The sequence below is a fragment of the Pongo pygmaeus genome, chromosome 20, assembly GCF_028885625.2.
Source record: "Pongo pygmaeus isolate AG05252 chromosome 20, NHGRI_mPonPyg2-v2.0_pri, whole genome shotgun sequence".
Classification (NCBI taxonomy): domain Eukaryota; kingdom Metazoa; phylum Chordata; class Mammalia; order Primates; family Hominidae; genus Pongo; species Pongo pygmaeus.
Genome location: NC_072393.2, coordinates 15,129,906 through 15,155,348, shown reverse-complemented (window position 1 = coordinate 15,155,348; position 25,443 = coordinate 15,129,906). Strand labels below are relative to the sequence as shown.

Genomic DNA, 25,443 nt, shown 5'->3' with positions numbered 1-25,443 from the left:
TACCTTCGAGAAGATTAAAGAGCGTGGACACAAAGTTGAGGTTGGAGGGAAAAGAAGAAAGCTCTCTGCCAGCAGAGAGGGGTTCCTGAATGGGATGCCTCCTATGAGGCCCGTTTTGAGATTTTTATGGACTGGAAAGGGGAAGCAATGTGCTTAGTCTGCAGGCTGTCTTGGAGAATGCTGACTCAGCTTGGCTCAGGATCTTGGCCTGGGACCTTTCAGAAAGCTTGGCTCAAGACCTTTGCCCAGGATCAACCAGGGGCTGAATTCATAGAGGCCAGACTTCTAGTCCAAAACAAGGAAAGTAGAGTGCCTTCCAGAACCCACCAGAGCCCACTGCGTCCATGCCCACAAAGGGAGAAAAAGCTTTTTCCTGGGAGCCCACTGAGTCTACAAAGGACAAAGGCATTTCTATGCCAGGCCTTGTTTCTTATCTGAGTGAGCCAGAGATTTGTGAAAGTTTTTACCTAAATGGGCCATGGGTTTTCCTATCTGTGCAGCCGTTGGCATGTCTCCAGACACAAGCCCCTGTGCTTGTTCCCTTATTGGTGCCAGCAGCTTGAATTTTTCCCCAGGCCGTCTTTTTTATATTATGTGGGGATGAGGTACTGGCCCATGAGTCAAAGACTCTCCAGGGATCCTTATTTTAGCTATCTACCTAAGGCAAGCTAACTAACTCCTTTCAATTATAGTGTGTTTTATAGCTAGGCAAGGCATTTTACTCTCCTCATTGGGGTCCTATGCTCTGTTTCAGCTCAATGGCAATAGTGCCTATATTTTCCGATAAAGAGTAGGTAGGAAAATATAGCTTATCAAATACGTGTTTTAGGTTCAGTTTACATAGAAAGGCACATTTTCATGTATCAGTTGATCTCATAATTCCTTAGTCACAGATGACATTAAATGTGATGGAATGAAATGATCAGTCATGCACTGAATGACTACAGAATATTTCTTTTTGATGAGGTACATCTACTCTTTGAAGTGTGGAGGCTTGGTGTCCATGTGTAATCAGGTTTCTTCATCTGAGTGAAGGATTTGGTGTCATGGTCTATATTATTTCATTGCATCATCTTGCTGTTTCCACTTAAAATTTTCTACTGCTCCCTACAAATACGACTCCTTGCATTGTTCTAAAAATATCTCCTCCTTTAAAAACTGTGTCATAAGCATTAAAGTATAGGTAAGTGAACAATATGTGTATTAAATTTATCATAATTTGCTTTGTTCCTTTAATAGTCTACACTCTCTTTGGTCCTCATGATCAAATGATGACTCACACAAGACATTGAATTTCTGCCCAATATTACCTCTGTCAATAGACACTTGTGAATTAGAGTCACAATTTATCCCTGCAAAAACCTATATATCCTTTCAACCTCTCCTGGTTACCCCAAAGGCAATCTAAAAGTTGTCTCACTTTAATACATTTATCTGAAATAAACATGAATAACCAGGTAATCACGAATGTTTTCTTGAAATGTCAGAACAACTGTAAGAAAAGAAGAGGCAGAAAATTATTCCAAATGTCACTAGTTCTGTTTGCATTGATTAATGTATCAGTAAGCTACTGCTATGTAACAAACTATCTCAATAATAAATGGTTTAATATCTTGCTTTTTCTTCCTGTAGGAGTTTATGATGGAGAAGTTTTTACATTGGGAATTAGAACTTATGCATTTTTTAAGGAAATAAAAATATTCGTTTCATAGGACTGCCCAAATCTAGTTGGTTCTTGAATTTTGGATAGCAAGGACAATTTGAGAGAGGAAGATTAAGAGAAGTGGTGGAATCTTACAGTGCCTGTTACAGTTTCTTCACAGGTATTAAACATCTCATAACTGCTCACAGTCTGTTAGACAAACCATACCACATGTTCAAGATGTGCATCAACCGTTGTAGGGATACACACTCCTCCCAACTGAGTTATTGTCAAGACCCAGAGCCAAAGGTAAAAAAGCACCATCCACTTATAGACAACAGGGGAGTTAATAAATGAATGAAAAATAAAATGATCTACCTGAGGGAGAAACAGACATGTGTTGGCAGCAAGCCACCCAGGTGCCAAGGCAAGAGACCGAGGGCACAAGCTGTTCCAGTATAATAAAGAAAATATATAAAATAAGAATAGTTATACTAGAAATAGATTATAGATATGATTATATATGAATATCATTAATCATTAGTTTGTAGCATTACTCTTTATTCCAATATTATAATAATCTTTGCTCTACAGTTACAACCTAGGAAAAACCAGGCCATACAGAGATAGGAGCTGAAGGGGCACAGTGAGAAGTGACCAGAAGACAAGAGTGTGAGCCTTCTCTTATGCCTGGATAGGGCCACTACAGGGCTCCCTGGTCTAGTGGTAATGCCAGCGCCTGGAAAGGCACCACTTACCTAGCTGACCTTGGTCTAGTGGTAGCATCAGTGCCTAGGGAAGGCACCCGTTACTTAGCAGACCGGGAGAGGGAGTCTCCCTTTCCCTGGGGGAGTTAGAGAAGACTCTGCTCCACCACCTCTTGTGGAAGGCCTGACATTAGTCAGGCCCACCCGCAGCCATCTGGAGGCCTGTCTCCCTGTGATGCTGTGCTTCAGCGGTCACGCCCATGTTTCACTTTCATGTTCCACCCTGTACACCTGGCTCTGCCTTCTAGATAGTAATAACAGAATTAGTGAAAGTACTAAAAGTCTTTGAAATGCATAGAAGAAATAATGGCTCTCTCTCGCTCTCTGCCTCAACTGCCAAACAGGGAAGGGCCCCTGTCCGGTGGACACGTGACTCATGTGACCTTATCAATCATTGGAGACGACTCACACTCCTTACCCTGCCCCTTTTGCCTTGTATCCAATAAATAACAGTGCAGCCAGGCATTCGGGACCACTACCAGTCTCCGCGTCTTGGTGGTAGTGTTCCCCCGGGCCCAGCTGTCTTTTCTTCTCTTTGCTTTGTCTCTTTATTTCTACGATCTATCATCTCCACCCACGAGGAGAAAAACCCACAGACCCTGTAGGGCTGGTCCCTACAGACATGCAAGTCTTTTATACTTCTGTTGAAATTAAATGTGTATTAATTTTATCTACAGTTTTCTCCATGTCTATTTTTGTATTTTTACCACATGCTATACTCCGGCAATGAGGAAGATAAGATTTCTATTAATAGTTGGAGTTTCCAGAAGAGCTGGAGAAATAAATTGATGCAACAAGAATTATCAGCATTACAGATATTCCCAAGATTAAAAGATAGCAGAGCAGGTTATGAGAGTCTAAAAATGAACATACTAGTGCATGTATCTTTGTAATAGAATGATTTATATTCCTTTGGATATATACCCAGTAATGGCATTGCTAGATCAAATAGTATTTCTGGTTCTAGATCTTTGAGGAATCACTGCACTGTCTTCCACAGGGGTTGAACTAATTTGCATTCCCACCAACAGTGTAAAAGTATTCTTATTTCTCTGCAACCTCACCAGTATCTGTTGTTTCTTGACTTTTTAATAATCGCCATTCTGACTGGCATGAGATGGTATCTCATTGTGGTTTTGATTTACATTTATGTAATGATCAACAACATTGAGCTTTTTTTCATATGTTTGTTGGCCACAGGAATGTCTTCTTTTGAGAAGTGTCTGTTCATGTCAAAGACATGGAATCCACCCAAATGCCCATGAGTGATAGACTGGATAAAGAAAATGTGGTACATATACACCATGGAATACTATGCAGCCATAAAAAAAGGAACAAGTTCGTGTCTTTTGCAGGAACATGGATGAAGCTGGAAGCCATTATTCTCAGCAAACTAGTGCAGAAGCAGAAAATCAAATACCACATGCTCTCACTTATAAGTGGGACCTGATCAATGAGAGCACATAGACATAAGGAGGGGAACAACACATACTGGGGACTGTTTGGGGGGTGGGGTTGGGGGAGGGAGAACATTAGGAAAACTAGCTAATGCATGCAGGGCTTAATACCTAGGTGATGGGTTGATAGGTGCTGCAAACCACCATGGCACACATTTACCTATGTAACAAACCTGCATAGCCTGCACATGTGTCCTGGAACTTAAAAATAAAAAGAATCTAAACATTTTTAATGTGAATATTTGGAGCCAGGCAGAGGAGGACAGAGATGATGTCCCTGAGTATAATAAAGCAAATGCGGAAGGACGCTGGTGCAATCTCCTCCCCATATGGACCCCTGGAAGCAGGTCTCCCTTCATGATCACAAATTTCTGTCTCCAAGAAGCAAGGCAATGTCCTTTCCTAAGAAACTTTTCCAGAATCACAAACTTTTCCTACTCTTTGCAGGGATGAATGTATTTCTGCAGACTGTGATGGCCTATGATCACTTTGTGACTATCAGTCACCCCCTGCACTACAGGGTCATCATGAACCCCAGGATCTGTGGACTGCTGGTTCTGGTATCCTGCAGCATGAGTCCCCCAAATTCCTCACTGCAAAGCTGAATGTGTTGCAGCTGTCCTTTGGCACAAACTTGGAAATCCACCCATTTTTTTCTGTGAACTTAATCAGTTCATCCTGCTTGCCTGTTCCAACACTTTTTTTTTTTTTTCTCAGACAGAGTTTTGCTCTTATTACCCACGTTGGAGTGCAATGGCGCCATCTTAGCTCACTGCAACCTCCGCCTCCCGGGTTCAAGCGAGTCTCCTTTCTCAGCCTCCCGTGTAGCTGGGATTACAGGCACGGCACTTGCCACCACGCCTGGCTAAATTTTTTTTTATTTTTTGTGGAGCCGGGGTTTCACCATGTTGGTCAGGCTGGTCTCAAACTCCTGACCTCAGGTGATCCACCCACCTCAGCCTCCCAAAGTGCTGGGATTACAGGCGTGAGCCACCATGCCCGGCCTCTGACATTTTTATTAATGACATAGTAATGTGTTTTGGAACTGTGCTACTGACTGGCGGTCCCCTTGCTCATATCTTTTTCCCTTGTTTAAAGATAGTTTCTTCCATACGTACAATCTCATCCACTCAGAAGAACTATAAGGCATTTTCCACCTGCGTGTGTCACATCTCAGTTGTCTCTTTATTTTATTGTACATGCCTAGGAGTGGAGGAACCTGGAGAATATTATGTTAAGTGAAATACACTATACACAGAAAGAAAGATATCACAGAATCTCACTTATATGGAATGTAAACAAGTTTATCTTATAGAATTATAGAGTAGAATCGTAGCTATCAGGGACCACCATTGAGGGAAGAGGTGTGGGGAGATGTTTGTCAGAGCATATAAAATTCTCCCTAGGAGAAGCAAGTTAAGAGCTATTGTGCCCCGTGGTACCTATATTTAATGCTAGATTGTATTCTTGAAAAATGCTGAAAACGTGGATGGTAAGTGTTCTTACCAAAAAATAATAACTATGTGAAATAATGCATATATTAATTAGCTAGATTTCACCATTCCATAAAGTATATATACTTCAAAAATTTGCACACAATAAATACATACAACTTCATCTGACAATCTAAATAAATACAAAAATAAATTCTGAAAAATTAAATAAGATAAGCTTTACATGGTACTAATCTCAGGGCAACATTAAAAAAACAGATCTAAATAAATATCCTACAATGGCCAAATGTTTGACAAATGAAGGATTAAATGACAGACCTTCACCTGTGTTAAAAAGTATGAAATTCTAGGCCAGGCGCTCACCTAGATTGCTGGCTTGCTTATGATTCTAGGCGTGGCTCACACCTCTAATCCCAGCACTTTAGGAGGCTGAGGCATGCAGATCACTTGAGGTCAGGAGTTTGAGACCAGCCTGGCCAACATGATGAAACCCCATCTCTACCAAAAGTACAAAAAAATTAGCTGGGCATGGTAGCAGGCGCCTGTAATCCCAGCTACTCAGGAGGCTGAGCCAAGAGAATCACTTCAACCCGGGAGGCGGAGGTTGCAGTGAGCCCAGACTGCACCATTTCACTCCAGCTCAGGTGATAGAACAGGACTCCTTCTCAAAAAAAAAAAAAAAAAAAAAAAAGTATGAAATTCTAATGTTTTGGCCAAAGCAACATGAAGCCAAGACATGTTTCTATATGAACAGAACACAGTTCATCTCCTTCTTGCAAAGGTAAATTGCCTTTTCCTGGGTATGTCAAGAGCTATGTTTCCATCACAAGCCAGTGCTTTGGAGACTTAAGGGACCTAGTCAAGACAGGTTCCTCAGTTTAGACTTTGGAGAAAATTTTCGCTGAAGGTTGGGAGGAGGTGCTAGGAGGATGGGACTCTGGAAGTCAAGGAAGTCCATGGGGAAGAAGTAATAAAGCCTGGATACACCTCGCTTTTAATATAGTGTCTTGGGAATAGAGGACACAGAAAAAAACACAACAGTGACATTTGTTTCAGTGCAGGGCAACGTCCCCCAGGAAACTGATGTGTTTAGGGTTGGAATAACAGGAGGAAAGGTATCTAATGAGCAGATGTACGAAGCCATAAATATCTCCTTTGCTGCTGTCCCCTCAGCATATGCAACCTTGGGCTGGAAAGAGCATGGTGGTTTCATTTGGAGTCCTTAGTCTGACTCAAGTACAGATAATGCTTCAACTTTTCCTGATGCCTTGTCTTGAGACAGAGATTCCATCTCCATCATCAACCTGCTAGAGAGGAATTTACACTTCTCCATACAGACCTTCCTTTCAGAAAACTTAGTAGAGTAAGTCCCAGAGCCCAATGGGTACTGTAGGAAATGTCAGGAAGAACAAGAACTGTGAATATGAACCTGAGGTCACCTGAGAGCCAACCATTGCCTCCAGCTTTGTTCCTTTTGCTTAGAAATGTCTTGGCTTAAGGGCTCTTTTTTGGTTGTATATGAAATTTAAAGTAGTTTTTTCTAACTCTGTAAAGAAAGTCAGTGGTAACTTGATGGAGATAGCATCGAGTCTATAAATTACTTTGGGCAGTGTGGCCATTTTCACGATATTGATTCTTCCTACCCATGAGCATGGAATGTTCTTCCATTTGTTTGTATCCTCTTTTATTTCCTTGAGCAGTGGTTTGTAGTTCTCCTTGAAGAGGTCCTTCACATCCCTTGTAAGTTGGATTCCTAGGTATTTTATTCTCTTTGAAGCAATTGTGAATGGGAGTTCACTCATGATTTGGCTCTCTGTCTGTTATTGATGTATAAGAATGCTTGTGATTTTTGCACATTGATTTTGTATCCTGAGATTTTGCTGAAGTTGTTTATCAGCTTAAGGAGATTTTGGGCTGAGACGATGGTGTTTCCTAAATATACAATCATGTCATCTGCAAACAGAGACAATTTGACTTCCTCTCTTTGTATCTGAATACCCTTTACTTCTTTCTCCTGCCTGATTGCCCTTGCCAGAACTTCCAACACTATGTTGAATAGGAGTGGTGAGAGAGGGCATGCTTGTCTTGTGCCAGTTTTCAGAGGGAATGCTTCCAGCTTTTGCCCATTCAGTATGATATTGGCTGTGGGTTTGTCATAAATAGCTCTGATTATTTTGAGTTACGTTCATCAATACCTAGTTTACTGAGAGTGTTTAGCATGAAGGGGAGTTGAATTTTATCGGAGGACTTTTTTGCATCTATTGAGATAATCATGTGGTTTGTGTCTTTGGTTCTGTTTATGTGATGGATTACATTTATTGATTTGCATATGTTGAACCAGCATGGCATCCCAGGGATGAAGCCGACTTGATCATGGTGGATAAGCTTTTTGATGTGCTGCTGGATTCAGTTTGCCAGTATTTTATTGAGGATTTTCGCATAGATGTTCATCAGGGATATTGGCCTGACATTTTTGGTATCAGTTTTGGTATCTGCCAGTTTTTGGTATCAGGATGATGCTGGCCTCATAAATTGAGTTAAGGAGGAGTCCCTCTTTTTCCATTGTTTGAAGTCTTTTCAGAAGGAATGATACCAGCTCCTCTTTGTACTTCTGGCAGAATTCAGCTGTGAATCTGACTGGTGCTGGCCCTCTTTTTGGTTGGTAGGCTGTTAATTACTGCCTCAATTTCAGAACTTGTTATTGGTCTATTTAGGGATTTGACTTCTTCCTGGTTTAGTCTTGGGAGGGTTTATGTGTCCAGGAATTTATCCATTTCTTCTAGATTTTCTAGCTTATTTGCATAGAGGTGTTTATAGTATTCTCTGATGGTAGTTTGGTAGTTTGTATTTCTTTGGGATCATTAACTTTTTTTGGTTTACTTTTAGAGCCTGGTTCTCACTATGTTGCCCTGACTGTTCTCAAAATCCTGGCTTCAGGTCACCTCCCTACTCAGCCTCCCAAAGTGCTGGGATTACAGCTGTGATCCAATTATATTGCCCTCCTCATTGACTGTTAAGGAAATATTTAAGGAAACATTTTCGGTCATAAAAAGTATTAACTTTTATTTACCTAAAAATATGCCTGTTTTCTTAGTTTTGTTTCTTGCGTTAGTTAAAATACTTTGTCTACACTAAGATCTTATATGTAGTTATCTATGTGTTCATCTAACATATATTGCTGACTTTTACACTGAGGCCTTTAAATCTGCTAATTCTTTGTAAAATGTGAGTCAGAAGACACACTTCATTTTCTCCCAGGTAGATAGCTATTTATTTCTGCTTTTATTCAACAATCTGGCTTTTACAACTAAATTGGATTACAATCTTGTCATATTTTAATATCCATATATATTAGGACGTACTTCCTCACTTATTCAGTAAGTTGAGAGTATCTTCTATGTGCCAGAACATTTTAGAAACATTGTGTATTATATAATTTTATGTCTAGGTCTTTGCCAATAAAATAATTCATTTGATATCATTAAATTATTCTTATTGTTTATCTTGGCTTGGTTAACTTTTTATGTACCATAACATTTTAAAAATATAGTTGTTTGGAAATCACTACATTTACCCTGGCTTTATTCCCCTAATATTCTTTTTATTTTATCATGTCTCATTGCTTTAATTTTTTTCAACATAATACAGACATAATCATACACCTTTGTGAAAATACAAACTTAAAGCAGGCAAGTTCCTGCTCATTTGACTCATGCATTATAACAGAGAAGACAAAGTAAAACGTAACAAATGTGTCTATGACACAATGTCCTCAGGATGAAATCATATGGAGAATTTCATTCTGCGGAAAAGGAGACAGTTATCATACGATGTGCAGGATTTTTTTCTTTTTTTTTCTTTTTTTGAGACAGAGTTTCGCTCTTGTCGCCCAGGCTGGAGTGCAATGGCGCAATCTCAGCTCACTGCAACCTCCGCTTCCCGGGTTCAAACGATTCTCCTGCCTCAGCCTCCTGAGTAGCTGGGATTACAGCCACCTGCCTCCATAGTTGGCTAATTTTTGTATTTTTAGTACAGACAGGGCTTCGCCACATTGGCCAGGCTGGTCTCGAACTCCTGACTGCAATTGATCTACCCACCTCGGCCTCCCAAAGTGCTGGAATTAGAGGCATGAGCCACGGTGCCCAGCCAGGATTCAATAGTATGGTCTAGGAAGGACATTGCATGTTAGAGGAAGACCAGAACCAGAACTAGTGCAATTCCATGGGATTGTCAAAAAGAGTTCAAATCCCAAAGACCTTGAATAATTAAAGTAGAGATGTCGCATGAATAATTAAAGAAGAGAAATGAGAAGAAGGCTGTCTCACCTGCTGTCAGACCGTTTCTGAATTCTCCTGGGGAAAGATAATTTGAAATTGACAACTTCCCTGGTATTCATTTCTTTCTAATAGTGTAACTAGGGTGAGAACAGCACGAGAGTAACATGTCTCCAGGGAGCTGCAGTGTGCTGCGTGCATGTAGGCAATGCGTGTGTGTGTGTGTGTGTGTGTGTGTGTGTGCACGCACATGCACCTTTAGCATAAGAGCAGGTTACAGAGAAAGGGGATTTGGGCTCTATATTCCAAAAGGTAACTCATAATATAAAAGCCAGAAGTCAAAGACACAAGGGAAAAAAAAGAGGGGATGCATTACACATACTGAGACGCCTTTGCAGGCAAATTAATAAAATGCAAATGCAACAGCATCTGGTCAGAGGGACTCCTTGTGTCTTTAAGTTTCAGCAGCTTCAAGGCCACCTCATTCCACAACATCCTCTGAAACCGTCTCTCATCACTCTCTTCCTGTACATTCCCCTGCCGCACTGGCTTCCTTGACCACCTTGAACATCTGAAAGAAGCACATTCTGTCAAGTCTTTCATTGGTCCTTCCTTCCCCTGGCACAGACTCCGGCAAGGAACATGGTGACTCTCACCCTGTCTTCATTCTGCTCTCTGTTCAATTTTTACCTTGTCTGCTGATCTTGTCTGTACACCTACTAAAAGTAACACATTTTTTCCTTTTTATTCATAGGACTCATCACCATCTGATATAGTGTGTATGTATTTTTTCCCGTTATTCGTTTGTAGGAACTTTGTTTTATAGCACCATTGACTCATTGACTACACAGTACGCGGAACATCAGAACACTCACTTTGCAGTCCACAAATGCATGAATGATTTTTCTCATCAATGATACTGTAGAATACATTCACTCAGGGAAAGGCTGAGAGAGAGAGAACGTGGTCTAAGAATTCCTAATGGGAGATGGCAAGGAGATCTTCCAGCAGGGCCCAGATTTATGCACAAAACCCAGAAAACAACTTATTGTAGAATGGAGATCACTAGAGGCTGGGAAAATTGGTATGGAGGCTTGAGGTGATGTCAGTCAAGGGATACAAGATTATAATTAAATAGAAGGAATAACTTCAAAATATGTATTTTACAGAATGGTGAATATAGTTAATGATGATATATTGAATTATTGGAAAATGCCAAGAAAATGGATGTTAAGTGTTCTCGCCACAAGAATGATGACTATATGAGGTAATACTAATGTTAATTGGCTAGATTTAGCCAATCCACAATGTAAATATACTTCAACATATGATGTTATACATGATAAATGCATACCATTTTATCTGTCACCATAGAAATAAATAATTTTTAAAGGAAAAATAAGTTCTTGACTCTGGAATATAAATGAGGGAATTTCTGATAGGTTTGTAATGCATAATTACATTGTAATATTGTCTTTCTTTTTGGTAGTCACATTGAAAAGATGCAACCAAGCCTGGGCACAATGGCTTATGCCTCTAATCTGAGCAATTTGGGAGGCTGAGGTGGGAGGATCGCATGAGCCCAGGAGTTTCAGACCAGTGTTGACAACAGAGTGAGAGAGCTTCTCTATGTTAAAGAAATAAAATAAGATGGAGCCAGAGAATGACACAGGGATTTCAGAATTTGTTCTTCTGGGACTTTCAGAGGAACCAGAATTGCAGCCCTTCCTCTTTGGGCTGTTCCTGTCCGTGTACCTGGTCACTGTGCTCGGGAACCTGCTGATCATCCTGGCCACAATCTCAGACTCCCACCTCCACACCCCCATGTACTTCTTCCTCTCCAACCTGTCCTTTGCAGACATCTGTTTCATCTCCACTACAGTCCCAAAGATGCTCATTAACATCCAGACACAGAGCAGAGTCATCACCTATGCAGGCTGCATCACCCAGATGTGCTTTTTTGTACTTTTTGGAGGGTTAGACAGCTTACTCCTGGCTGCGATGGCCTATGACCAGTTTGTGGCCATCTGTCATCCTCTGCACTACACGGTCATCATGAACCCTCGGCTCTGTGGACTCCTGGTTCTGGCATCCTGGATGATTGCTGCCCTGAATTCCTTGTCACAAAGCTTAATGGTGCTGTGGTTGTCCTTCTGCACAGACTTGGAAATCCCTCACTTTTTCTGTGAACTTAATGAGGTCATCCACCTTGCCTGTTCTGACACCTTTCTTAATGACATGGGGATGTATTTTGCAGCAGGGCTGCTGGCTGGTGGTCCCCTTGCGAGGATCCTTTACTCTTACTCTAAGATAGTTTCCTCTATACATGCAATCTCATCAGCTCAGGGGAAGTACAAGGCATTTTCCACCTGTGCATCGCACCTCTCAGTTGTCTCTTTATTTTGTTGTACGGGCCTAGGTGTGTACCTTACTTCTGCTGCAACCCACAACTCACACACAAGTGCAACAGCCTCGGTGATGTACACTGTGGCCACCCCCATGCTGAACCCCTTTATCTACAGTCTGAGGAATAAAGACATAAAGAGGGCTCTGAAAATGTCCTTCAGAGGAAAGCAATAAAAGGGCCATTTTTCAAGAAATAACTGTGATTTCAGAGCTTTAAGTCTCATAGTCAGAAATTGCGATCCACAAATCAGGTTGTGAAAGTAGAATTTGCTCCTTCTATTTTTTCCCAGAGTTTCAATTTCTTTGATCTCAACTGACATAGAATTTAATGTATTCCTTTATAAAGCTTTCTGCTCTCTGATATCCAATCTTTTTTTTTTTTTGTCATTTTCCTACTTTCCCAATGTTTTTCCCAAACTAGGGTCAGAAAAAAGGTGGAGATCCCTATTTTTCTCCTACACTTGTGGGTTGCATTAGTCCTGCAGAATCAATTGCACCTGGCAGCCATAAGGTCATTAATATAATTTTATTTTAGATAAATATCTGAGAAGACAGTTTTTCACTTTGAGTTTGTTATTCCTTTCTCCACCACCACCTTAGGTGTTCTTCCTGGTCATGTAAACTTTACCCCACACCAGTGTGCATTTTAGCTCATCATGGCATTTATTTTTTTAGACGGAGTCTCGCTCCGTCACCCAGGCTGAAGTACAGTGGCACAATCTCAGCTCACTGCAACCTCTGCCTCCTGGGTTCAAGCGATTCTCCTGCCTCAGCCTCCCAAGGAGTCAGGATTACAGGCATGTGCCACCATGCCCGGCTGATTTTTGTATTTTTAGTAGGGAAGGGGTTTCACCATGTTGGCCAGGCTGGCCTCGAACTCCTGCCCTCAGGGGATCCGCCTGCCTCGGCCCCCCAAAGTGCTGTCATCATGGCATTTTATCCTACTCATTAGGGTCCTGTCCTCTATTCAGCTCAGTGTCCACAGTTCCTGCTCAATTCCCTGGAAAGAGTAAGAAGGTAAAAACTTCCTATCAAGGCCAGGCAAGGTGGCTCACACCTATAATCCCAGCACTTTGGGAGGCCAAGGCGGGCGGATCACCTGAGGTAGGGAGTTGGAGACCAGGCTGACCAACAGGGAGAAATCCCGTCTCTACCAAAAATACAAAATTAGCTGGGTGTGGTGGTGCATGCCTGTAATCCCAGCTACTCAGGAGGCTGAAGCAGGAGAATGGCTTGAACCCGGGAGACGGAGGTTGCGGTGAGCTGAGATCACAGCATTGCCCTCCAGTCTGGGCAACAAGAGCGAAGCTCTATCTCAAAAAAAAAAAAAAAAAAAAAAAAAAATTGCCTATCAAATTCACACTTCAAGTGTAGTCTGCACAGAAAAATAAATTTCTGTGAATCAATTGATTTCATTTGGACTTAGATTACAAAAACACCTGAAAGAATATGGATTAAAAAATTTATTCATAACTGAAAGAATAAATGCTTAATGGGGTGGGTACCCCATTCACCACGATGTGATTATTATGTATTGCATGCCTGTATCAAAACATCTCACGTACTCCATAAGTATATACACCTACTATGTACCCACAAAAAGATAAAAGAAAAAAAAGATGGAGTAAAATTTTCAGCCCAGCGTGGTGACTCACGCCTGTAATCCCAGAACTTTGGGAGGCTGAGGCAGGTGGATCACCTGAGGTCAGGAGTTCAAGACCAGCCTGGCCAACATGGTGAAACCCCATCTCTACTAAAAATGCAAAAATTAGCCAGGCATGGTGGCACACACCTGTAGTCCCAGCTACTCAGGAGGCTGAGGCAAGAGAATCACTTGAACCTGGGAGGTGGAGGTTGCAGTGAGCTGAGATCACACCACTGCACTCCAGCCTGGGCGACAGAGACTCCATCTCAAAAAAAAAAAAAAATCAGTCATACATTGAATTGCATTGGGAGATTTGATTTGATGATATACATCTACTTATAGAGGCTTGGTGCCCATTTGTAATGAAGTTTGTTCATCCAAGGGAAGGATTTGGAATCACAGTCTATGTAATTTCATTATATCATTTTGCTGTTTCTGCTTAAAAATTTCCAGTGCTACACACAAATAAGACTCCTTCTATTGTCCTGCTTAATATCTTCCTTTTAAAATATTGTGTCTTAGCCATTAAAGTGTAGGTAAGTGAACAATGTGTGTATTTAACTTATCATCAGTTCATTTGTCTCTTTTATACTCTAAATTCTCTTCAACCCTTATAATCAAATGATGACTCACAAAGGAACCTGAATTTCTGACCAGCATTGGCTTTGAGAATAGAGACTGGTGAATCAGAATCACAATTTATATTCACAAATACATACACGTTCTTTCAAAATCTCCTAGCTCCCTAGAAGGAAATCTAATAGGTAGTCTCATTTTCTATACAGTTATCTGAAATAAACATGAATGCTGCCTTTAAATATCAGAACAAATGTCCAAAAATAAGAGGCATTAAATTATTCTGAATTATTTTGTTCTGCTTGCATTGATTGTATCAGTAGGCTACTGCTGCATAACAAGCTGTACTAATAGAAAATGGTTTAATGACATGCTTTTATTTCCACATAGGGAGCTATACTAAAGAAGATTTTATAATAAGGATTAATACATATGAATACTGGAGGAGACAAAAATATTCAGTCCATAGGACCATCCAAATCTAGTTTGTTTTTTCAATTTTGGACATGGTGAATGGAGAGGAAGATGAGTAGAAGTGGTGGGATCTCACAATAACTCTTATTTCTTCTTAATACTGAACATCTCAGGACTGCTCAAATCCTGATAGAAAAAGCAGTCTTACGTTCAAGCTCAATGTCAACCATTGCAGGGACATAGATTCTTCCCAAATGAGGTATCATCAAGACCCAGAGCCAAGGATGGAGAAGGACAATTGTTATAAAGACAATAGAGGACTCAATAAATAAGTAAAAAATAAAAATTATCTATCTGGGGGTGAAACAGACACGCAAATATTGTGCACTTCTGTTGACATTAAGTGTTTATGAATTACATTCTATAGACTTTCAACAAGTAAGATAAGATTTCTATGAAGAGTTGAAAGAGTTCCCAGAAGAGTCAGAGGATTAATATGATGCACCAAGAAACATCAGCTTTACAGATATTCCTAAGAGAAGAAGATAGTAGAACAGCTTGAAAGAGTCGAAAAATTCCTTAATATGACTATTTGGAGGCAACATGAGAGTAACACAGATGATGTCCCTGAATTCAACAAAGTATAGAATGATGGCCTCTCAAGTTCTCTTCTCCCTATACAGGGCCCTAGGTAGAAGTCCTCCTTCATGATCACAGCTTGCTGTCTCCCAGGAGCAGGGCAATGCTAGACTCACTTCCTGTCCCCAAACACCATTCTGGTGTCACCATGAGCCTAGGAAATGGAGAGTTGGAACCTAGTCACTATAGCTGCTCTCCATTGAACAGCTCCTCTGTGCCAAGGAATTTCCAGTGAGCTTTAAACTGTTACTGCTGTTCATATCCTTCACCCACTTTTTGATGGAGTTATTTGTTTTTTTCTTGTAAATTTGTTTAAGTTCCTTGTAGACTCTGGATATTAGACCTTTGTCAGGTGGATAGATTGCAAAAATTTTCTCCCGTTCTGTAGGTTGCCTGTTCATTCTGACGATAGTTTCTTTTGCTGTGCAGAAGCTCTTTAGTTTAATTAGATCCTATTTGTCCATTTTGGCTTTTGTTGCCATTGCTTTTGTTGTTTTAGTCATGAAGTCTTGGACCATGCCTATGTCCTGAAACTGGAAACCATCATCCTCAGCAAACTAACACAGGAACAGAAAACCAAACACCACATGTTCTCACTCATAGGTAGGAGCTGAACAATAAGAACACATGGACACAGGGAGGGGAACATCATACACTGGGGACTGTTGGTGGGGTTGGGGAGGAAAGGGGAGGGGGAGCATTAGGACAAATACTTAATGCATGCGGAACTTAAAACCTAGATGACGGGTTGATAGGTGCAGCAAACCACCATGGCACATGTATACCTATGTGTAACAAATCTGCATGTTCTTCACATGTATCCCAGAACTTAGAGTAAAATTTTAAAAAACTGTTACTTACTTCTCACATAAACTCTACAAGGTGGGTGGAATTTCTAAAAGTTTTACATCCTACTGTGAGGGAAGTACTCAAGAGGCTTGTATAAACTTGTTTCTGCAGAAGCTGAGCCACTAAGGGCAACATTTGACCTCCTAAAGGCAGACATGAGGTATGTGGTAGGATTCTTGGTGAAAAAGGTTTAAAAATAGTTTTCTTTGACTCTAACACTGGATCCTCAAAGAGTGCTTCACAGAACAGGATGAACAGCATCAACATCAACAGGGAAACAGCCACAAATGCACAACATCTGCGCCCACACTCAATGTCCCAAATCAGAATCTGCATTTGAATAAGATCCCAAATGAATTATAAAAACTTTCAATTTTGGGTATATTCTTTTCCAAAACATTCTCTCAACCTCTCCAATGTTAACATTTTTATGGATACTTCTGGTGTAGACTGTTCTGTGCATTGTGAGATGTTGAACAGCAATCCCTGGCTTTAATCCACTAGGTTTCAGTAGCACCTCCCTAGGTGACAACAACAAAAAATGTATCCAGACATTTCCAAGTGTCTCATGGAAGGGCAATCATCCCTGGTTGAGAACCACTGACCGAGACTGCGAGAACTGGAAACAGGTTTTTTTTGTTTTGTTTTGTTTGTTTTGTTTTGTTTTGAGACCAAGTCTCGCTCTGTCACCCAGGCTGGAGTGCAGTGGTGTGATCTTGCCTCACTGCAACCTCTGCCTCCTGGGTTCAAGCGATTCTCCTGCCTCAGCCTCCCAAGGAGCCGGGATTACAGGCATGTGCCACCATGCCCGGCTAATTTTTTGTACTTTTGTTAGAGATGGGGTTTCACCATATTGGCCAGTCTGGTCTCGAGCTCCTGACCTCGTGATCCACCCACCTCGGCCTCCCAAAGTGCTGGGATGAGCCACCGCCTGCAACCAAGAACTAGAAACATCTTGATGGAGTTCCAATCAAAGCTCATCCTTCCCTCAGTTCATAACACTGGGCAGATCACTTAACCCTTCTTAGCCCCAATTCTGCAAATGTAGAAAGAGGCTCCTCGCAGCATGGAAATGTGCAAAAATGAGACACATTACATGTGACATTAAATGAGACAAACCATGTAAGATTCCAACTTCAGTCCATGGTGCATAAAATGTGTAATTATATCTCTTGCAATAGCCAAATGTTTCATAAATTAAGGATTAAACGACAACACTTTCTTGTGTATACAAGCATGAAACTCCTAATTGTTTTGTCGATAGGATCAGGAAGCCAAGGATTATACTATCAATGGTTTTATAGCAAATGAACACATTATCTCCATTGTTGGAAAGGGAATAGCAATTTTCTGGAGATGTCAAGAAAACTATGTTCTTACCAGAAGTCAATGCATTGAGTTTCCAAGGGTCCTGGTGAAGACATGTTCCTCGTCTTAATCTTTGGAGACAATTTTAACTCAAGTTTCAGCAAAAGTGCTAAGTTAGACCATCGTCAGGTGGGAGATTTCACAGAGAAGAAGTAATGAAGTCTGGATTCACCTGATTTCTAGCCTGGTCTCTTTGGAACAGAATCAGCACAAAAATGTTTCTTCTTTTCCAGACCTGTGTCCAATGAAAAATCAGGTGCTCATGCAACTCATAATTGCAAAAATATGGAACCAACCTAAATGCCCACCAAACAATGAGTGGATAAAGAAATTGTTATATATACACCATGGAACACTACTCAGCCATAAAAAGGATGAATTGATGGCATTCGTAGCAATCTGGATGGAAATTGAAGACCATTATTCTAAATGAAGTAACTCAGGAATGGAAAACCAAATATCATAGGCTCTCACTCATGAGTGGGAGCTAAGCTATGAGGATGCAAAGGCATAAGAATGATACAATGGATTTTGGGGACTTGAGGAAAGGGTGGGAGGAGGATGGGGAATAAAAGACTACTCATTGGGTACAGCGTACACTGCTCAGGTGATGAGTGCACCAAAATCTCAGAAATCACCACTAAAGGCCGGCCGGGTGCGGTGGCTCATGCCTGTAATCCCTGCACTTTGGGAGGCCGAGGCGGGCAGATCACGAGGTCAGGAGATCGAGACCATCCTGGCTAACACGGTGAAACCCCGTCTCTACTAAAAATACAAAAAATTAGCCGAGCATGATGGCGGGCACCAGTAGTCCCAGCTACTAAGGAGGCTGAGGCAGAAGAATGGCGTGAACCCGGGAGGCTGAGCTTGCAGAGAGCTGAGATCGCGCCACTGCACTCCAGCCTAGGTGATAGAGTGAGAGTCTGTCTCAAAAAAAAAAAAAAGAAATCACCATTAAAGAACTTATTCATGTAACCAAACAATACCTGTTCCCCAAAAAACTATTGAAATAATTTTTTTAAAAGTAAACAGATGAAAAAAGATCAGGTGCTCATGGATTGGAGTGAAAAAAGGGAAATTTGTCTGATGTATAGATATAGGGAATTGTAAAAATCTATTTCATCTGCTATTGTCCTTAAGACTGTAACAGCTTCGGACTGGATGTGATGAGAATGGTTTGTAGACATATGTCTGGCTAAGGGGCTGATGTTTCACTTCTTCTTACTGTCTTGTCTGGGGACACAGCTTCATTCTCCATTATCAGCATCCAGGGAGGAACTCAGACTTCCATATGGAGACCTTCCTCTCTGAGACCCCATACAGGTGAGTCTGCCCAGTAGGTACTGCAGAAAAGGTTCAGAGGCAATATAAGTCAAGAATATTTACCTAGTGTTACCTGAAAGCCAAACTAGCCTAACTCAAGCTGAGAGATTGATGTGTGTTTGTTTGCCTGGTTGACTAATTTATATTTAATATAGTTAATATGTTGAAAAGAGAAGTGTTTGTCATACTAAGCAATGCAGGGATCATTGTTGACAACTAAGTGATAATAAAGGAAGTTGATTTGGATGAGATTGAAGAAGGAATGGAAGACAAAAAGTGGTTCCAGTAAATTACAACATATACTAGAAATTTTGCAGTGAAAGAAGCAGGAAAGTAGAATATTTGGTGTGGAATGATGTGAATGAATTGAGAGACTTTGGAACAAATTTTAAGAGAGGCATATTTGAGCATGTTTCTGTATTTACTGCAAAGATCCACACCAATGGATTACTTGTAAATTCCATCTTGCAACAGCAGTTCACAAGACATGCATTTCATAGTCTCTTCTCTCATGTTGGATATTCACATGAAAAATAAATGTTATACAATAGGTCAAAATGAGAATACTAAAGAGTTTTTGCTTGCAATTATTTTCTTCTTCTGGTGAGGCTGGATTTGTTTGCTTTTTATTTTCTCTATTGCAAATTATGCAAGTTCCCTGCTTTCATGTTCTGACATCTGAATGTTTTCCTTCTTTTGATTGCATTCTTTCAAACAAGAAATTGTAGTTTTTTCACCAACTTTGCTGAATAATGTTTAATTTTTATGTATGTAGAGGTGTATATCAGGAAAATGTGTGAAAGTTTATAAGCTTTGTGTGCTCAAATCTGTTTGTCATAATTTGTTCCCACCTCTCCAATTGTTTTTTGACTTAGAAAATTCTTCTTCATCATTGCTAGAAATATATCATCCTTTATATGTTTTTCCATCTTATTTCACATCTGTTTTTGCTTATTGCTTCCTTTTGTAATTAGATCTATTTTTATTTTTAATTTAATGTTTTAATTTCTGTTTTGATTGACAAAAATCATTGCACTCTTGTGGGGTGCAATAAGATGTTATTTTATTTTTATTTCTATTTTTATTTTTTATTATACTTCAAGTTCTGGGATACATGTGCAGAACTCGTAGGTTTGTTACATAGGTATACATGTGCCATGGTGGTTTGCTGCACCCATCAAGCTGTCATCTACATTAGGTATTTCTCCTAACGCTATCCCTCCACTAGCCCTCCACCCACCAACAGGCCCCGGTGTGTGATGTTCCCCTCCTTGTGTCCGTGTGTTCTCATTGTTCAACTCCCACTTGTAAGTGAGAACATGCAGTGTTTGGTTTTCTAGCAATCCCATTACTGTGTATATACCCAAAGGATTATAAATCATTCTACTATAAAGACACGAGCACAGGTATGTTTATTGCAGCACTGTTCACGATAGCAAAGACTTGGAACCAACCCAAATGACTGTCAATGGTAGACTGGATAAAGAAAATGTGGCACCTATACACCATAGAATACTATGCGGCCATAAAAAAGGATGAGTTCATGTCCTTTGCAGGGACATGGATGAAGCTGGAAACCATCATTCTCAGCAAACTAACACAGGATAAGATGTTATTTTATATGTATTCATTGTAGAATGATTAAAGGAACCTAATTAATGTATCGGTCACTTCATACACTTGTCATGTCTTTGTGGTGAGAACATTTAAAATCTATGATATTAGCACTTTGGAAATATATAATACATTATTCTCAACTAAAGTCATCATGCTGTGCAGTAGATTACTAGAACCCATTCTTGCTAACTTTATATCCTTTATCTAATGTCTCCCCTTTCCCCATCTACCCCACCCCATACTCCAGTCCCTGGTAACCACCGCCTTACTCCTCTCTATCCCTATGAGTTTGATTATTTAGATTCTGCGTATAAATAAGAATATGCAGATCTATATTTTAAAGCAATAATCTACTGCCATCTTGTGGAAGATATTCTTTTGCACTCACAACCTACAATTGAATACAAACTAAAATTACACTCAACTTAAGATCTTTTTCGAAAGCATATTTGGATCCATTTATACTTAGATAGGAATGAAATTATGACTTTAAATACTGTTTCTTCTACTGCTAAAAGAAGCATATTTTAATTTTTTTACTTTTAAGTTCAGGGGTACCTGTGCAGTTTTGTTACATAGGTAAACATGTGTCATGGGGGTTTGTTGTACAGATTATTTCATCACCCAGGTATTAAACCTAGTACCTATTAGTAGTTTTTCCTGATCCTCTCGCTCCTCCTACCCTCCACCCTCCAATTGGCCCCAGTGTGTGTTTTTCCCTCCTCTGTGTCCGTGTGTTCTCATGATTTAGCTCCCACTTGTAAGTGAGAACATCTGGTATTTGATTTTCTGTTCCTGTGTTAATTTGCTAAGGATAATGGCCTCTAACTCCAACCACATTGCTGCAAAGGACATGATCTTGTCCTTTTTTATGGCTGCATAGTATTCCATGGTATATATGTACCACATTTTCCTTATCCAGTCTATCATTCATGGGCATCTAGGTTGACTCCATGTCTTTGCTATTTTGAATAGTGTTACAATGAATATATGTGTGCATGTGTCTTTATAATAGAATGATTTATATTCCTATGGGTATATACCCAGGAATGGGATCGCTTGGTCGGAGGATATTTCTGTCTTTAGATCTTTGAGGAATTGCCACACTGTCTTCCACAATGGTTGAACATTTATTTGCAGATGTTTGCCACTTTAATTTTGAATTTCTGACTCATGTCAGTAATTTATTTCATATCTTTTCTTTCGTAAGTTTGTTTTAGATTTTCATTATTCAAATCTTACCTGGTATCCATTCCTTTCTAATGCTGTAATTGGTGTTGAGAAGGGCATAGGAGTAACACGCACCCAGGAAGCCACAGCAGATGTGTATGTGTGTTCCGTATGTATGTGTGTATGTGTCTACGTGTGTGTGTGTTTATGTGTGTGTGTGTGTATGATTCTTTAGAGTGAGAAGAAGTTTCAGACAAAGAGATCCTGAGCTACATATTCCAAATGACAACTCAAAATATGAACGTCAGATGTATATACGTGTTCCATGTGTATGTGTGTGTGTATGTTTCTTTAGGGTGAGAAGTTTCAGACAAAGAGAACCTGGGCTATGTATTCCAAAAGATAACTCATCATATGAACATCAGAACTCAAGGTCACAGCAGGAAACAAAGAGGATGTGCGTTGCAATTCATGGGGCGCCTTTGCAACCAAATTAATAGAGTGCAAATGCAACATCTGGACAGAAGGACTCCTGTGTCTTCAGGTTTCAGCAGCTTCCAGGCCACCTCCTTCCTCAACATCCTCTGAAACCATCTCTCATTCCTCTCCTCTTGCTCGTTTGCCTGCCACACTGGCTTCCTTGTTGGACTTCAACACCTGAAAGAACATGCCTCGGGGTCTTTCATTGTTGTTCTTTCTGCCTTGCATACGCTTCTGCAAGGAACATGGTGACTCCACCCCGTCTTCATTATGGTCTCTGTTCAGTTGTCACCTTGTCTGCTGGTCTTACCTGACCACCCAGTAAAAAATAACACTCCATCCACACTTTCCTTCTTACCTTTTTCTTCTTTTGTTTTATAACATCACACATTCATTTTCTGGACAGTGCCTGGAATATGCTAAAATCCACTTTATATTCCTCAAATGCATGAAAGATTTTCTCATTAAAACTTTAGAATACATGCCCTCTGCCAAGGACTGAAGGTAGAACATGTATTCCTGATTAATATTGTCAAAATTGGCCAGGTGCGGTGGCTCATGCCTATAATCCCAGGATTTGGGGAGGGCAAGGTGGGCAGATCACCTGAGGTCAGGAGTTTGAGACCAGCCTGGCTGACATGGCAAAACCCCATCTCTACTAAAAATACAAAAACTATCCAGGCAAGGTGGCGGATGCCTATGGCCCAGCTACTCAGGAGGCTGAGGCACAAGAATCACTTGAACCTGGGAGGTGGAGGTTGCAGTGAATGGGGATCGTGCCACTGCACTCCAGTCTGGCAACAGAGTGAGACTTTGTCTCAAAAAATAAATAAATAACTAAATAATAATATTATCAAAATTCCCATAATATCCAAAGTGATCAAAAGGCACAATGCAATCCCTGTCAAAATACCAATGACATTCTTCACAGAAATACAAAAAAAAAAAAATTGTATAATACATATGGAACCACCTAAGACCCCACATGGCTAAAACAATGTTGAACCAAAAGAACAAAACTGGAGACATCACACTATCTGATTCAAACTATATTATGAAGCTATAGGACCTAAACCAGCTTTGTGCTGGCATAAAAACATACATATGGGCCAAAGGAGTAGAGATGAAAACCCATAAATAAACACACATATTTACAGCCAACTGATTTTAGACAAAAGTGCCAAGAACACACATTGGTGAAATGACAGTCTTTTTAATGAATGCTACTGGGAAAACTGGATATCCACATTCAGAAAAAGGAAACTAGATTCCTGTTTCTTGCTATACACAAAAATTAACTTTAAATGAAATACATATTTAAATGGAATACCAAAAACTATGAAACTACTAGAAGAAAATACATGGGATATGTTTCTTAAAATTAGTCAAGGTAAAGACTTTTCAAAATAAAACTTCAAAAGCATAGATTACAAAAGTAAAAATAGATGAATGGGATGACATCAAACTAAAAAATCTTCTGCACAGTAAAGGAGATAATTGACAGATCCAAGAGAAAAGCTGTAGAATGAGAGACAATATTTCCAAACTATACATCTGAAAAGTGGTTATCCAGAATGTATTTTAAAACTCAATAGTGGGAAAAAATAATCTGATTAATAAATAGGCAACGACCTGAGGACACTTTTTTCAAAAGAAGACATACAAGTGTACAAGGGTCCATGAAAAGTGCTCAAAGTCACGAATTATCAGGGAAATGCAAATTGAACCCACAATGAGATACCATGTCATCCCAGCTAACAGCGCTATTATCAAAAGACAGGAAAAATACAAATGCTGACAAGGATATGGAGAAAGGGGAAATCTTATACGTTGTTCATGGACTGTAAATTAGTACAGCCATTATGGAAAACAGTATGTACATTCCTCAAAAAGTTAAAAATAGAATATGACTCAGGAATCCCACTACTGGGTATTTATCCAATGGAAATGACAATAGTGTATCAAACAGATATCTGCACTTTCCTGTTTATTGCAGTGTCACAATAGCCAAGATATGAAGTCAATCTAAGTGTACCTTAGTGGATGAATGGATATTAAAATGTGGCATATGTACATAATGGAATACTATACAGCCCTGTGTAAGAAGGAAATACTGTGATTTGCAACAAAATGAAAGAACCTAGAGAGCATTATGTTAAGTGAAATATTCTAGGCACAGAAACACAAATATCACATGATCTTAATCATACAGAATATAAAAAAGTTGATCTCATAGAATTATAGAGTAGAACAGTGGCTACCAGAGGCTACAGCTGTTGCGGGAGGAGGAGTGGGGAGATGTTTGTCAAAGGATACAAAATTGCAGCCAGGAAAAATATGCTCACCAGATCTATATTATAGCATGAAGATTTTATATTTAATGATTGATACATGGTGTTTCTGAAAAATGCTAAGAGAGTGGACGTTAAGTGTTTTCACTACAAAAATGATAACTATGTGAGGTAAAACATACATCCATTAGCTAGACCTAACCATTCTGTAATATATATATACCTCAAGATGTGATGTTTTATGTGATAAATACAATTTTATCTGTCAATTTAAATAAATAAATAAATTTTGAAAAATTAAATTAAATAATGTTTAGAAGGTGCTATTCTCAGGGCAACTTGCATAAAAAGAGCCAAATATATCTCTTAAGAGGAACCAGATGTTTTATACATGAAGAATTAAATGACAGCTCTTAACCTTTTTAAGAAGTACAAAATTTCTCATTGTTTGGCAAAAGCATCATGATTTCAAGAAATGTAGGACTCACGGTTTTATATCAGAACAGAGTTCACTCCTTTGTTAAAGAGGAAAATAGTGATAATTCTGGAGATATCAAGGGCTGTGTTCCCATCACAAGTGAATGCCTTGGAGATGCAAGGAACATAGTTAAGACAAGTTCCTTAGTTTAGACTTAGGAGAAAACCTTCCATTGGGAATGAGGAATAGAGTAAGGCGTTAGGAAGTTAGAACTCTGGAAGGCAAGCAAGTCCATGGAGAAGGAATAATAAAGACTGGATTCACTGCAGGCTTAATACAGTGTCTTGGGAATAGAGAATGCAGGGAAAAAATCAATTCAGTGCAGGGTAAAATCCCAAAGGAAAATGATCTGCTCAGGGTTGGAATAACAAGAGGAAATGCACCTAATGTGCACATATACAAATCTGTAAGTACCTCCTTGGCTGTTGTCACTTAGCATATGCAACCCTGGGCTGGATAGGACATGCTTGTGTTTTTTGGAGTCTAAATCTGCTGGCTTGGGCACTGATGCTTTCCTTTCTCCTACTGTCTTGTCTCGGGACAGAGCTTCCGTCTCCACCACCAACCATTCAGGGAGGAATTCACACTTCTAC

The 25,443-nt window shown here is 39.9% G+C and overlaps 1 protein-coding gene across 1 annotated transcript; it reads left to right on the top strand.

Moving 5' to 3' along the window:
* The first annotated feature begins 11,244 nt into the window (after nucleotides 1–11,244).
* Nucleotides 11,245–12,174, top strand: LOC129020233 (olfactory receptor 7A17). Its single transcript, XM_054464310.2, has one exon. The coding sequence runs from the start codon at nucleotides 11,245–11,247 to the stop codon at nucleotides 12,172–12,174; it is 930 nt and encodes a 309-aa protein (XP_054320285.2).
* The last annotated feature ends 13,269 nt before the right edge of the window (nucleotides 12,175–25,443 follow it).

What these genes read in the sequence shown, in the direction of transcription:
- LOC129020233 (XM_054464310.2), top strand. Translation starts at nt 11,245, where the DNA reads ATGGAGCCAGAGAATGACACAGGGATTTCAGAATTTGTTCTTCTGGGA.